Consider the following 15,387-nt stretch of genomic DNA (forward strand, 5'->3'; position numbering starts at 1 on the left):
AGCGATCACAGGCTCTGCGTGACGATATTTTTCTCATACAGTGCTTCAGTAGTAGAACCGTACACACTGGCTGCAATGGTTGAAGACAGGATCCATTTCACGTTAGCTGTGCCCCTCACATTTGAAAGACATGACTCCAGAACCACTCTAATTTGCTGTGATGATAATAACAACAATAATAACAAAAGAGAAATATACTGCTGTTAATAAAATAATTAATACATAAGTACAACTAAAACAGTGCAGATTGTTTGAAATATACTAACATAGGTTCCAGCTGGCAGTGACTTTCTGATTGAGATATAATATACCAATACATGAGTGTAAGGCACTTATCTGTAGTATAATGACATTTTAACATAACAGTGTCACAAATTTGACCTTGCACGGAAATGTGTGGTGATTAAACTGACTTGTTGCATCTGCTACATTAAGTGGAAGAGCACTATGTGATCAAAATTATCCGAACACTTCGCTGAAAATGACTGAAAAGTTTGTGGCGCCCTCCATCGGTAGTGCTGGAATTCAATATGGTGTTGGCCCACACTTAGCCTTGATGACAGCTTCCACACTCGCAGGCATATGTTCAGTCAGGTGCTGGCAGGTTTCTTGGAGAATGGCAGCCCATTCTTCACGGAGTGCTGGACTGAAGAGAGATATCGATGTTGGTCTGTGAGGCCTGGCACGAAGTTGGAGTTCCAAAACATCCCAAAGGTGTTCTATAGTATTCAGGTCAGGACTCTGTGCAGGCCAGTCCATTACAGGGATGTTATTGTCGGGTAACCACTCCGTACATTATGAATAAGTGCCTGATCGTGTTGAAAGATACAATCGCCATCCCCGATTTGCTCTTCAAAAGTGGGAAGCAAGCAGGTGCTTAAAACATCAAGGTAGGCCTGTGCTGTGATAGTGCCATGCAAAACAACAAGGGGTGCAAGCCCCCTCCATGAAAAGCACAACCACACAATAACACCACCGCCTCCGAATTTTACTGTTGGCACTACACACACTGGCAGATAATGTTCACTCGGCATTCGCCATACCCACACCCTGCCATTGGATCGCCACATTGTGTACCATGATTTGTCATTCCATACAACGTTTTCCCACTGTTCAGTCTTCCAATGTTTACACTCCTTACACCATTCGAGGCATCATTTGGCATTTACCGGCGTTATGTGTGGCTTATGAGCAGCCGCTCAACCATGAAATCCCAGTTTTCTGACCTTCCACCTAACTGTCATAGTTCTTGCAGCGGATCCTGATGCAGTTTGGAACTCCTGTGTGATGGTCTGGATAGATGTGTGCCTATTACAAATTACAAACCTCTTCAACTATCGGCAGTCTCTGTCAGTCAACAGACGATGTCAGCCTGTATGCTTTTGTGCTGTACGTGTCCCTTCACATTTCCACTTCACTAACACATTGGAAACAGTGGACCTTGGGATGTTTAGGAGTGTGGAAATCTCGCATACAGACGTATGACATAAGTGACACTCAATCACCTGACCACGTTTGAAGTGCGTGAGTTCTGCGGAGTGCCCCATTCTGCTCTCTCATGATGTCTAATGACTTCTGAGGTCACTGATATGGAGTACCTGGCAGTAGGTGGCATCACAGTGCACATAATATGAAAAACTTATTATTTATTTGGCAGTGTCCAGATACTTTTAATCACATTGTGTATGTTCAGTACTGCATTTTATGTTTCAGTAGTATGTGATCATAATTTAAATTACTGTGTAAGACAGCATCTCTAGTTACAGTGTGTGGAAATGGAGCAGTTATCTATAAGCCACATTTTGAAATGAGGAACAATAAGAAAGAAATCAATTAGTCATTTTGAGCCACGTCACTGAATTATCCATATCTGTTAATTATAGCACTTTTGCATATCCTTTTTCCAGAATCATACCACGTGCACGGGAAGTTCTGCAGATAGCGGAAAGCCTTAAAGAAGTGTTCTTACAAGGTACATCAGCTGTTATCACAATCAGTCGGCGACTGCGTGACATTATGGGGTATGTTCTTCATATGGACCGTGATCTTCGTGTGAAACTTAACAGGTAAGAGGGATATTGTGGAAGCAATCGTCATATGATATAATCCCTGTAATAGCTTAAAAATATAAAACATAGGACTAAAAAACCACTAATCTTCACTGAAAAACTACTATTTCGATTACTGTTTATTACTCTTTAGTCCTACATGCAGACTGTCAGAAATGTGATTGTAATGTTATAACTTCGTTCAACGATAATATGATTTTACATAAATATTTTTTACCTTTATGCATTTTATGTTGGTGTACATTGAGGTGTAGGTGAATATGGAATGGGGGTAAGAAATGAAAGAGGAAGCCGCCTGGTAGAATTTTGCACAGAGCATCATTTACTGATAGCAAACACTTGGTACAAGAATCATGAAAGAAAGTTGTATACATGGAAGAGGCCTGGAGATACTAGAAGATTTCAGATAGATTATATAATAGATTTAGGAACCAGGTTTTAAATTGTAAGATATTTCCAAGGGCAGATATTGACTCTGACCACAATCTACTGGTTATGAACTGCAGATTAAAACTGAAGGAACTGCAAAAAGGTGGGAATATAAGGTGATGGGACCTAGATAAACTGACAGAACCAGAGGTTGTAGAGAGTTTCAGGGAGAGCATAAGGGAACAACTGACGGGAATGGGGGAAAGAAATACAGGAGAAGAAGAATGGGTAGCTCTGAGGGATGAAGTAGTGAAGGCAGCAGAGGATCAAGTAGGTAAAAAGACGAGGGCTAATAGAAATCCTTGGGTAACAGAAGAAATATTGAATTTAATTGATGAAAGGAGAAAATATAAAAATGCAGTAAATGAAGCAGGCAGAAAGGAATACAAACGTCTCAAAAATGAGATCGACAGGAAGTGCAAAATGGCTAAGCAGGGATGGCTAGAGGACAAATGTAAGGATGTAGAGGCATATCTTATGAGGGGTGCAATAGATACTGCCTACAGGAAAATTAAACAGACCTTTGGAGAAAAGAGAACCACTTGCATGAATATCAAGAGCCTGGATGGAAACCCAGATCTAACCAAAGAAGAGAAAGCAGAAAGGTGGAAGGAGTATATAGAGGATCTATACAAGGGTGATGTACTTGAGGACAGTATTACGGAAATGGAAGAGGATGTAGATGAAGATGAAATGGGAGTTATGATACTGTGTGAAGAGTTTGACAGAGCACTGAAAGACCTAAGTCGAAACAAGACCCCGGGAGTAGACAACATTCCATTAGAACTACTGACAGCCTTGGGGAGCCAGACCTGACAAAACTCTACCATCTTATGAGCAAGATGTATGAGACAGGCGAAATACCCACATACTTCAAGAAGAATATAATAATTCCAATCCCAAAGAAAGCAAGTGTTGACAGATGTGAAAATTACCAAACTATCAGTTTAATAACTCATGGCTGCAAAATATTAACACAAATTCTTTAGAGACGAATGGAAAAATTGGTAGAAGCCGACCTCAGGGAAGATCAGTTTGGATTCCATAGAAATGGTGGAACACATGAAGCAATACTGACCCTACGACTTATCTTAAAAGATAGATTAAGGAAAGGCAAACCTACGTTTATAGCACTTGTAGAATTAGAGACAACTTTTGACAATGTTGACTGGAATACTCCTTTTCAAATTCTGATGGTGGCAGGGGTAAAATGCAGGGAGTGAAAGGCTATATACAATTTGTACAGAAAGCAGATGACAGTTATAAGAGTTGAGGGCCATCAAAGGGAAGCAGTGGTTGGCAAGGGAGTGAGACAGGGTTGTAGCCTCTCCCCGATGTTACTCAATCTGTATATTGAGCGAGCAGTAAAGGACACAAAGAAAAATTTGGAGTAGGAATTAAAATCCATGGAGAAGAAATAAAAACTTAGAGGTTTGCCGATGACATTGTAATTCTGTGAGAGACAGCAAAGGACTTGGAAGAGCAGTTGAACGGAATGGACAGTGTCTTGAAAGGTGGATATAAGATGAACATCAACAAAAGCAAAACGAGGATAATGGAATGTAGTCAAATTAAATCGGGTGATGCTGAGGGAATTAGATTAGGAAATGAGACACTTAAAGTAGTAAGGGAGTTTTGCTATTTAGGGAGTAAAATAACTGATGATGGTCGAAGTAGAGAGGATATAAAATGTAGACTTGCAATGGCAAGGAAAGCGTTTCTGAAGAAGAGAAATTTGTTTACATCGAGTATAGATTTAAGTGTCAGGAAGCCGTTTCTGAAAGTATTTGTATGGAGTGTAGCCATGTATGGAAGTGAAACATGGACAATAAATAGTTTGGACAAGAAGAGAATAGAAGCTTGCGAAATGTGGTGCTACAGAAGAATGCTGAAGAGTAGATGGGTAGATTACATAACTAATGAGGAGGTACTGAATAGAATTAGGGAGAAGAGAAATTTGTGGTACATCATGACTAGAAGCAGGGATCAAAGGATCACCAGTTTAGTATTGGATGGCAGCGTGGAGGGTAAAAATCATAGAGGGAGACCAAGAGATGAATACACTAAGCAGATTCAGGATGATTTAGGTTGCAGTAGGTACTGGGAGATGAAGAAGCTTGCACAGGATAGAGTAGCATGGAGAGCTGCATCAAACCGGTCTCTGGACTGAAGACCACAACAACAACAACAACAACAACAACATGCAGGTTGTGCACAGTCTTATTTGAGATGCCATTACAGGCTGTTCTTCCCATACTACTGTATTTTGATCATGAATTGTTGTAAGCGTGCACTGTAGTTTTTGTGTGATGTAATTGAATTGGGCATTTTTTTAATACTTACATAATTGGTGTATTATTTCTGGTCTGCCTGAAGGTAGCCATAACTGCTAGCTTGCTCGATAACACGTACTAGGACAAAATTAGCTAATCACAAATGGAATTGAATAAAATGTGGCAGAGAGAGCAGCAAAGAGGACATGGGGCATGGAAAAGGGGGGGGGGGGGGCATGCTGATGGGCATGACCAAGCAGGTGGGGGAGGAGGTGTACAAAGAGAGGAGGTGGGGAGTGTGGAGGAGGAGATGAACATATAGGTGGGAGGGGGGAGGGGTGGCAATGATGTGGGCAGAGAGACAGGGGAGGATGTGGTGGTAAATACAGCTTCATACACAAAAAGTCTTTCAAGAAGCTTCTAAATTCTGCTGTAAACACTTTTATCTTATTTTTGTGGCAACTATGTATAACCAAGCGAAGTGAACAGTTTTGTAATAAATGCAAGCTATATGCCAGGCTCAGTCAAATGAAAACAGGACAAATGGGAGGAGTTAATATAAACTGTTTGTTATTTCAAAAGTAACCTGTGCTCGATTTGTGACTTTATGCGACGGCACACCTTACCGGTACCTCTGACAAAAAGAAAGCACTAAAATAACATTTTAAGGCATCTAAATTTCAAAAAAACGTCCCCCAGAAGTTCACAGTACCAGAACCTTTTTTGCAAATGAAGTACTGGCAGTAACTTTTAGTAGAGTTATCCCATTGTGAGACGAGAGGTTCAGTGCCCTCACAGAAAAATGTTTGCGGCTGCCCATGGAACCGTGATTGTTCCGAGGCATGTGCCTCTTCATCTGAAACATATCGATGGTCATGAATCTCTTTCTTCAGTGCTCCAAAAATATCAAAATTTCACGGGGAGAAATTGCTGCTGTTTGGAGGATCTTTAAAGGCTTCCGAGTGAAACTTCTGCAGTGTAGTCAAAACAACATGCACAGCAGCCTGGGAAAGTTATGGTGACCATTTTCTCCGACCGCAAGAGCCCGCTGATCGTAGACTTTCTGAAAAATGACCCCACAATTAGTACACAGCAGCATCTCAACACTTTTCAAAAGTTAAAGAGTGCTGCAAAGTCCAAACTTTCAGAAATGTTGATGGACAGTATAATTATCTTGGCGGATGATGTCTGCCCACGTGTTGCCAAATATATTTAGACTTTGCTGCATACATTTTTCTGGGAAATCCTTACACATCCTCCACACAGTCCCAATCTCCTCCCCCCCCCCCCCCCTCTCCCCATGTGATTTCCATATTTTTGGAACCCCAAAGAAAGTGATTTGTCACAATTGATTTGCTATGGACGAAGAGATGTACAGTCACGGTTCCGAAGACAGTCGCAAACAATTTTCCATCTGTCTCATTTTCATTTGATTGCCCCATATGTTTTACACATTTGAAGAGCAGAATTACTTCATGAGAATCTTTGGAAGCATACTATCAATAAAGAAAATATTCCAATACATCAGTTTGTTAATACTGTGCGTGGCTAAAATGAAGCATTCAAAAGGAAATAAATTGTGTTGTTTAAGAACGTGTGTAATAGTGTTGAAATTTGATTTATATTATATTCACATTCACATATCAGTGTTGTATCTCTCCCTATTATAATGACTTCTTAATGCTGTTATTTAGCACCTATGATAACATTTTAGAACCCTGAAGATGGAGTTGAAGTTCTAATAAACCAATATTCCATGCTGTAGGAATGTTCTCGTAGAATGCAAATACTTTTGGATTAAAAGAGATCACTCATTGAAAAGCAAAAGCGTTGAGTTATCAGTACGCGCATGGGGGGGGGGGGGGGGACAACTTGTTATCTTTTGGAGTTACATATTTGAGAGCTAAAATGCCCCCCCCCCCCCACCACCACCACACACACACACACACACACACACACACACACACACACACACACACTTATGTCCCTACATGGTGCCAGCTGGAATAACATTGGAAATGCTGCATTTCAGCAGGTGGACTGGTGGTGGTGTGGGGAGTGTCAGGTGGAGTGGTGAGAGGGATGCAGGGGTCAGGGAGAATGACTTTCATGTGGGCGACCAACGGCTCGGAGGAAGCAGTCAGTTTCCTGCCTAGGTATGTGACAGGGAGGGGTGGCTTGTAATGCACGATTGTAGAAGCCAGTAATTAATGACACTCCGTGAACATGATGTGGAGATGTGAAATGGAAAGAGGTGACAGGACTGGGAAGGGAAAATTTTAGGGTTACCGTATTTACTCGAATCTAAGCCGCACCTGAAAAATGAGACTCGAAATCAAGGAAAAAATTTTCCCAAATCTAAGCCGCACCTGAAATTTGAGACTCCAAATTCAAGGGGAGAGAAAAGTTTTAGATCTCACCTCCAAATCTAAATGAAGTTGATCCATTGTAACATGAGACACAATTTAGGTCAAATGGATGAAGATAACAGCTACAGTAGTTTGGTTCAAGTTGTAAGCTCAGCATTTAAGCTTTACCAGGTAGCCATTGCTGTGCGTCAGGTGCTCCGTCCGTATTTATACGGGCACCCTTCCTTTTTCACGTGATTTGTCTGGTTTGAATTGATTGCTTATTTTGCTTTGATCTGATAAGTGCCGTTCTCTTCATTACAGGTGTTTGTGTCACTCTAAGCTGAAAATGCATTATTGTACTGTGTCATGCATTGTTTGTTGCATTCCGATAATCAGTGTTTACGACCTGTCGCTGCTCGCGGCACGGCTTGCTTTTGTGTGCGCTAATGCCGCTTACAATAAAAAAAAGAGAGGAATTGTCTCATTAGCGAAATAATGGCAAGAGACTGCTATTTAATAGACTGCATATGATAGAAGATCTTCTGAACGAGAGTTTAGAGAACATTTTTCTCCATTTGAAAATGTTTGCAGATGCCTCTTTAGTACATTACATTCTGCACAGAAATTAGAGTCATCTTAGATTTAAAAATCTAGTCAGTTGCCGTGCTTCATTTTTGACTGTATCATTATTTAGCATAAGAATAATACGAATATAAACATGACATGATATGTATATTCTTCCGCATTTGCAGTTGTCTCACTCTAGTTTCGTAGTTTATTAGGCAGACAGGATTTAAATGAGACAGCAGCAAACATGAAAGAATACATGGCATAATGTTTGCATTCGTGTTATTCTTATGGTGACGTGAATACTGCATGTGATTCACAATTCGTAAAAGTTCCTATTAGCAACCATCTCTTGTCACAGGTAGGAAATAATTCAGAACGTAGAGTTGGCATCACAAACAGTCTTGCCAGTCGGGTTTTCATAGCAGATTTTTAGTGATGACTTCAAATGCAGTGTGTTTGTTGTCTTTAGACTGCAGACTGGTTTGATGCAGCTCTCCACGCTTTTCTATCCTGTGCAATGCAGAGTAGCAACCGTTATAAAAAAAAAGAATGAAAATATCTTAGAAGTTAAACGCTGAAATTTAAAACAAAATTTTATTAGGTTTGTAATACATCTTATACGAAATGTTTAAAATATCAGTCGTGATTCTGAACCACTGTTACTCGATTCTTTGTTGCTCATTTCTTCATACAGAGCATCGTCCTCTGTACCATCTAGTGCATTGGATATCGAACATTTTTTAAATGCTTGTTGCGTAGTATGATTTGGAACACACTTCCATGTATCATAAATCCATTGTCACATTTGCGCGTTTTACACGTCCTGTTGGTGTCAGTTGTCTGTTGCTTTTTGAAAGCCAGTCTGTGTACATGCGTTTAAACTTGTCCTTAAATGATTTATTCAAACAGACGTCAAGTGGTTGCAGAATTGACATCATCCCGCCTGGAATTACTGCCAAGTCTGTTTTGCTTTCCCCTAATTTTCGTTTTACTGCAGGTGTTGTATGGCCTGCGTAGGCATCTAATACCAACAGGCTGTGTAAACCAAGCATTGCGCCGGGACGACGATTCCACACATGCTTAATCTATTCCAGCATCATGTCCTCCGAAAACCACCCAGTACCGTTTGCTCGTACAATTACAGCTTTTGGAAACACTTCCGATTTCGGTAAAGTCTTTCGCTTGAAAACTATGAATAGGGTTTATTTACGTCCATTTGCTGTGCAAACCAGCATGACGGACATCCGCTGTTTTTCACCCCCTGATGTAAGAACACTTGTCTTTCTTTCCTGGCATCAACCTTATAATTTGACGGCATGTCAAAATATAAGGGAGTTTGGTTAGCATTTCCTGTCTGACCAAGAAGGTATTGCTTTTCAGTGCACCGCCTGATTATGAAACGCTGAAATTCCACAAATTTTTCTTTTTTCAGCAGCTTCTGTACAACTGAAGTTCGCCTCCGAAGTGAAAAACCCCAGCGCTTCATAAACAGATCAATCCATCCGCGACTAGCCTTAAAATTTTCGGTATTTTGTTCTCTAGCAATTTCGTGTTCCTTAATTTTTAAACTTTTGGCGTTCACAGGCAGGAATTTCTGACACTGTTGATTAACAAATTCATTTAAAATCACGTCTAGTGCATGATATTGGCCCCACTTTGCCCCACTAAATGCTTTCTGCTACTTGAACATTCAAATAATTTGTTTCTCTGCAGTCGCCATCGCCTGACGTTGCTCTCATCAATCGCGTATCGCAGACTTGCAGCACGATTAGAACTTCGTTCCCCAAAAGAAATTTCTCCCATCTTGAATTTGTACTATAATGAAAGCGCTTCATTATGGTTCACTAACACCAACAAGCACTTCACAAACTTCCACGAAGCAATAGGTGCCGCTGCTTGAAATCTTAATGAGCCCCTGCATAATCAACTTGTGCAACAATCCTAAAGCCTTGTGCATTGTTGGTATTTTTGTGTAAAGAAATTTATTATTGTTGCTACAAATATTTGAAAGGCTGCTACAATCGAAGACAAACAATACGGAATTTCTATTTACTTCTTTGGATAATGTACGAAAATGCAGTGGTCGAAACTCGGGGCAGAGAAAAAAGCTCGTCTTCTACCTTTTCTTAAAATTTATTTACTGACACAGAGGTTTTGGTGCCAATATTTATCTTAGTGCCTGCAAAGCATGCCTGTGTAGCGCTACACATATTTGACGGAATAAGTCAGTTGTTGCGGCACCTACCAACATTTTTCAGAACTTCCAATTACTTTGCTCTCGATTCTAAGCTGCAGGCGGTTTTTTGGATTACAAAAACTGGAAAAAAAGTGCAGCTTAGATTCGAGTAAATACGGTAGGTTTTTTAGTGACAGTGGGTTACCGCAGATTGATGCCAGGACAATTATGGGAGCATAGTTCAGAAAAGCTGGTAGTGGAGGGAATGATCCAGATTGCCTGGGTATTAAGCAGTCATTGAAATTAAGCATGTTGTGCTTCTAGGTGGTCAGCTTGGTTCTTGGCCACAGTTTGGTAGTGGCCTTTCATTCTCCTGGACAGTCAGTTAGTAGTCATACCAACATAAAGTGCTGTGCTGTTTGCAGCAGAGTTGGTATATCACACGCCACTTTCACAGGTGGCCCAGTCTCTGTAGGAGTAGCATAAGCCTGTAGCAGGACTGAAGGAGGAGGTGCTGAGTGAGTGGATTGGGCAGGTCTTGCACCTGGGTCTGCCACAGGGATCATATCCCGGCAACAAGGGATTGGGAGTGTGGGAGTGGTACAGGGATGGATTAGTAGGTTGTGTAGGTTTGGTGGGTGATGGGGGAACACTTCAGGAGGAAGGGCTAGGGCAGGATAGCCCTCATTTCAGGGCAGGCTGAGAGATAATCAAAGCCATGGGGAAGGATGTAGTCCATGGTGATATTTGGTGACCGGGTGGGGGGCTCCTTCAAACTGATTCTTCTTGTCCGGGGGGAGGGGGGGGGGGAGAATTGGGGTGTGTGGATTAGGTTCAGGGGGTGAGGGATGTATTGCCTGTATGTGAAGGCTTTTGTGAGGTGCCTTCAGCATACACGGCAAGCGAGTTCTCGTTACTGCAGATAAGCTGTCCACTGGTGACTGGGCTGTATGGGGGATGACCAGTCCATCTGATCAGAATACAGCATTGGCACTTTTAGTCCATCCAGCACTATGTAGGGGGCATAGGTGTGTGTGTGTGTGTGTGTGTGTGTGTGTGTGTGTGTGTTTTACTGTAACTTGTCAGAGATAACTCCTAAAGCTAGCAGGTTTTCGCCTGTTGACAAAACAGCGCTTCTGCTTAAGGATGACTTCTTTTTTGACAACTCGACACTTCTACCCTTTGCCGAGTGGTCTCCTTTAACCCAGAACCAATGTTACAGATAATTGGTATATTTTTTGACTAATAATATTATATATTTAATTTGTTGATATGTCAGCTTGTGCTACTGTTTGGGAAGTACACTTGTTTATTTGCTAAAAGTAGAGCAAACTGGATAAGGTGTTACAATACACTCGTTTATTTGCTAAAAGTAGAGCATACTGTATAAGGTGTTACAACAGTGAATGGCACATACCAAATGGAAGTCATCCATAAATTGGCTGGTAGACATGTAAATATTGTACTGACATGTCATATGCAGTGTGCTTACAATAATTAAAATTGTCTTAGGTACATGGTGTGGTAATTACATAACAAATTAGAAGACTGAGTTGATGGGCAGTACTTAGTACCAGGAGGTGAACTGTGTGGTACTACCAAAACTCACATATAAAAGTGAGAGAGAGACACACTGCCGAGCTTTCAAAACTAGTAGACCTTTCATTAAGGAGGGGAGAGGTTTAGGCTGGGGGATGCTGAAAAGGAAGGGCAGATCCCTACTGAGACACCAGAATGGGACAGCCCCACACATAGTGAGAGCAATAGTAGACAAAGAAAACAAATAAAATATTAATCTAAATTTTGTTTCAGTGTCAGATTGAGTAATTCATTTAAAATACTTCACCACATTTCACATCAATTTTTTATTCTTTCATAACCATTCCATAATGTCAGAATATACACTTTTTCCAGTTTTCTCTAGGATTGGGGCAGTTATTTATTTATTTATTTATCATATGATGATACAGAGCTTGGACCAAATACATAATTTTAAGAGTATACAGTGTAAGGAATGAAAAGCAGAATACAGGTACAGAATCAAATGTCCAAAGTGTTATGCTAAATTATGTACACATTACACAAGTTCTTAATTTCTAAGTCCAGTGTGTTGATCCAGTTGAGTGCTTCAGGTGATGCACGGTGGATATCATTTATTGATCCCCCGAAGGCTCGTTTCGGGCATTCACCAACAATGTGATTTATTGTTTGTAGGGCAACTCACAGTCACAATGTGGAGATGTTGCCCAGCCCCATTTGTGCTTTAGATATCCGCAGTTCCCTTCTCCTGTTCGGATGCGGTTGATGATTCTCCACTGGCGTCTGGGGAGTGTGAAACCTGGAACTTGCCTGGAAGGCTTTTCAACCAGATGACCGTTGAACACTAATGATTCTTCCCACTGACTTCTCCATACTTCGTTGATGTTAAAGTTGGAGGCTTCAAGATGTTGTGCAGTTTGCCAAGGTCGTTTTCTTGACTTCAGACGCTGATGTTCCCCTATTAATATATCACTGTGTACGAGTGGCTGGGGGTTCTTCTGAATGTTTCTCCAAATCTTCAGGAGAGCATCTGATCTTCGTAGAGCTGGAGGTTGGATATTACTTAAAACTGGTAGCCATGCAGCCTGAGTGCTAATTATGCAGCCTATGATAAGTCGCATTGTCTGGTTGAGTTGCACATCTATCTTGCTACAGTGAGCACTGTTCATCCAAGTTGGACAACAGTATTCAGCAACAGAGTATGATAGTGCCAAAGCAGTTGATCTTAGGGTTTAAGCACTGCAACCCCAGGAGGTACCAACAAGCTTCTGAATGATATTACGGGTCTTTACTTTCGCGGCCACGTCGGAGAAATGTTGTCGGAAAGTTAGGGACCTATCGAGTGTTATTCTGAGGTACTTCTGTGTGCTGCAGTACTTTAAGGTTTGTCCTTGGAGTTTAACTTCTGGTTTATAGTCAGAGTGTCTGTTCCGTAGGTGGAATGCTGAAGTAACAGTTTTCTGAGGGTTTAGGCGGAGGCACCATTTCCTGAAGTATGTGTCCAGGATTTCCATGTCAGCAGTTAATGTTTTTTCAACAGTGGTGAAACTGGAGCTCTGGGTTACCAAACAGGTGTCATCAGCATATATGAATTTCCTTGAGGTTGTGACTGGCAGATCATAAATGAATAAGTTGAAAAGGAGAGGGGCCAATACAGATCCTTGAGGTAGTCTGTCACTTACTTTGAAGACTTTGCTTCTGTCATTATCAGAGTAAATCTGGAAAAGTCTGTTGCTTAGCATGTTGCTAAGTAGGTTTGTGAGTTTCCGACACTGAATGATGCTCATAAATTTTAAGAGAAGGCCTTCTCGCCATATGATGTCGTAGGCGGCGGGTAGATCCAAGAAAGCAGCTATGCTTACACATTTCTTCTCATATACATTTTCAATATGGGTTGTTAATGCAAACACTTTGTCATTACAGCTTCTACCAGGCCTGAATCCAGCTTGTTCTATGGGTATTTGTTTATTAATTCTTTCATAGATCCTGTTGTAGATGAGGCATTCAGTAGTTTGTAATGCTTAACAGGGCTATTGGGCAGTAACTTTCTACTTTAGTTGGGTCTTTGTTCAGTTTAAGAGTTGCTATTAGCTGGTTTTTCTGGAATAATGGTAGGAGATTTCCAGTGGAAAGAATGTCTGAGAAGAAGTTAGGGGGAGCAAGGTTACTCGTATCTGTGACATACCCTAAGTCACACGTGCCTCTTGGGTGGTGCTAAATGAGTAACAACGTGAGCAGTGAAAACGATATTTTCACAATTACAGCAAAAATTTATAGTGTGACAATAATCGATGTCCACGAGCCTCCCAGAGTAAACTGGCCTACTCCTCCTCTACTGTCTCAGCAACATCCATCTCTATTCCTGGGCGACTTCAACAGCCATCATAATCTATGGAGATATTGTGAAAACGACAGTAATGGTGAAACTCTTTGTGAATGGATGGAAGCCGAAAACTGGAAGTAATTTTTGATGCCAAGGATCCACCTACCTTTCATTTAGGATGTTGGAACAGAGGATATACACCTGATCTGTGCTTCCCAACTCAGCTTCACAGCACCCATACGCAGATATGCCGCCTAATACTTAAAGATTTCCTCCACAGTCAGCACAGACCTATTATTCTAGAGACTGGAATATGTGTACTCCTTGTGCAGTTGCATCCGAAACTGAGGTGGAATTTCGAGAAAGCTAACTGGACTGAATTCAGAAAACAAACAGATAACAATATCAGCAGCTTTACTGTATGATTAAATGATGATGGCGTCCTCTTGGGTAAAATATTTCGGAGGTAAAATAGTCCGCCATTCGGATCTCCGGGCGGGGACTACTCAAGAGGACGTCGTTATCAGGAGAAAGAAAACTGGCATTCTACGGATCGGAGCGTGGAATGTCAGATCCCTTAATCGGGCAGGTAGGTAAGAAATTTTAAAAAGGGAAATGGATAGGTTAAAGTTAGATATAGTGGGAATTAGTGAAGTTCGGTGGCAGGAGGAACAAGACTTTTGGTCAGGTGACTACAGGGTTATAAATACAAAATCAAATAGGGGTAATGCAGGAGTAGGTTTAATAATGAATAAAAAAAATAGGAGTGCGGGTTAGCTACTACAAACAGCATAGTGAACGCATTATTGTGGCCAAGGTAGACACAAAGCCCATGCCTACTACAGTAGTACAAGTTTATATGCCAACTAGCTCTGCAGATGATGAAGAAATTGATGAAATGTATGACGAGATAAAAGAAATTATTCAGGTAGTGAAGGGAGACGAAAATTTAATAGTCATGGGTGACTGGAATTCGTCAGTAGGAAAAGGGAGAGAAGGAAACATAGTAGGTGAATATGGATTGGGGGGGAAGAAATGAAAGAGGAAGCCGCCTTGTAGAATTTTGCACAGAGCATAACTTAATCATAGCTAACACTTGGTTCAAGAATCATAAAAGAAGGTTGTATACCTGGAAGAATCCTGGAGATACTAAAAGGTATCAGATAGATTATATAATGGTAAGACAGAGATTTAGGAACCAGGTTTTAAATTGTAAGACATTTCCAGGGGCAGATGTGGATTCTGACCACAATGTATTGGTTATGAACTGCAGATTGAAACTGAAGAAACTGCAAAAAGGTGGGAATTTAAGGAGATGGGACCTGGATAAACTGAAAGAACCAGAGGTTGTAGAGAGTTTCAGGGAGAGCATAAGGGAACAATTGATAGGAATGGGGGAAAGAAATACAGTAGAAGAAGAATGGGTAGCTCTGAGGGATGAAGTAGTGAAGGCAGCAGAGGATCAAGTAGGTAAAAAGACGAGGGCTAATAGAAATGCTTGGGTAACAGAAGAAATATTGAATTTAATTGATGAAAGGAGAAAATATAAAAATGCAGTAAATGAAGCAGGCAAAAAGGAATACAAACGTCTCAAAAATGAGATCGACAGGAAGTGCAAAATGGCTAAGCAGGGATGGCTAGAGGACAAATGTAATGA

General features: G+C 41.0%; 1 protein-coding gene across 1 annotated transcript in view; it reads left to right on the top strand.

Annotated features, from left to right (window-relative positions):
* The window catches only part of LOC126203236 (midasin-like), a 236,520-nt gene that overhangs the window by 4,505 nt on the left and 216,628 nt on the right, over window positions 1–15,387 (top strand). The window contains exon 2 of the mRNA XM_049937482.1: window positions 1,908–2,066. Coding sequence (XP_049793439.1) covers window positions 1,908–2,066 — 159 coding nt within the window. The remainder of the gene's footprint in view (window positions 1–1,907; window positions 2,067–15,387) is intronic.

The sequence above is a fragment of the Schistocerca nitens genome, chromosome 9, assembly GCF_023898315.1.
Source record: "Schistocerca nitens isolate TAMUIC-IGC-003100 chromosome 9, iqSchNite1.1, whole genome shotgun sequence".
In the NCBI taxonomy this organism is placed as follows: domain Eukaryota; kingdom Metazoa; phylum Arthropoda; class Insecta; order Orthoptera; family Acrididae; genus Schistocerca; species Schistocerca nitens.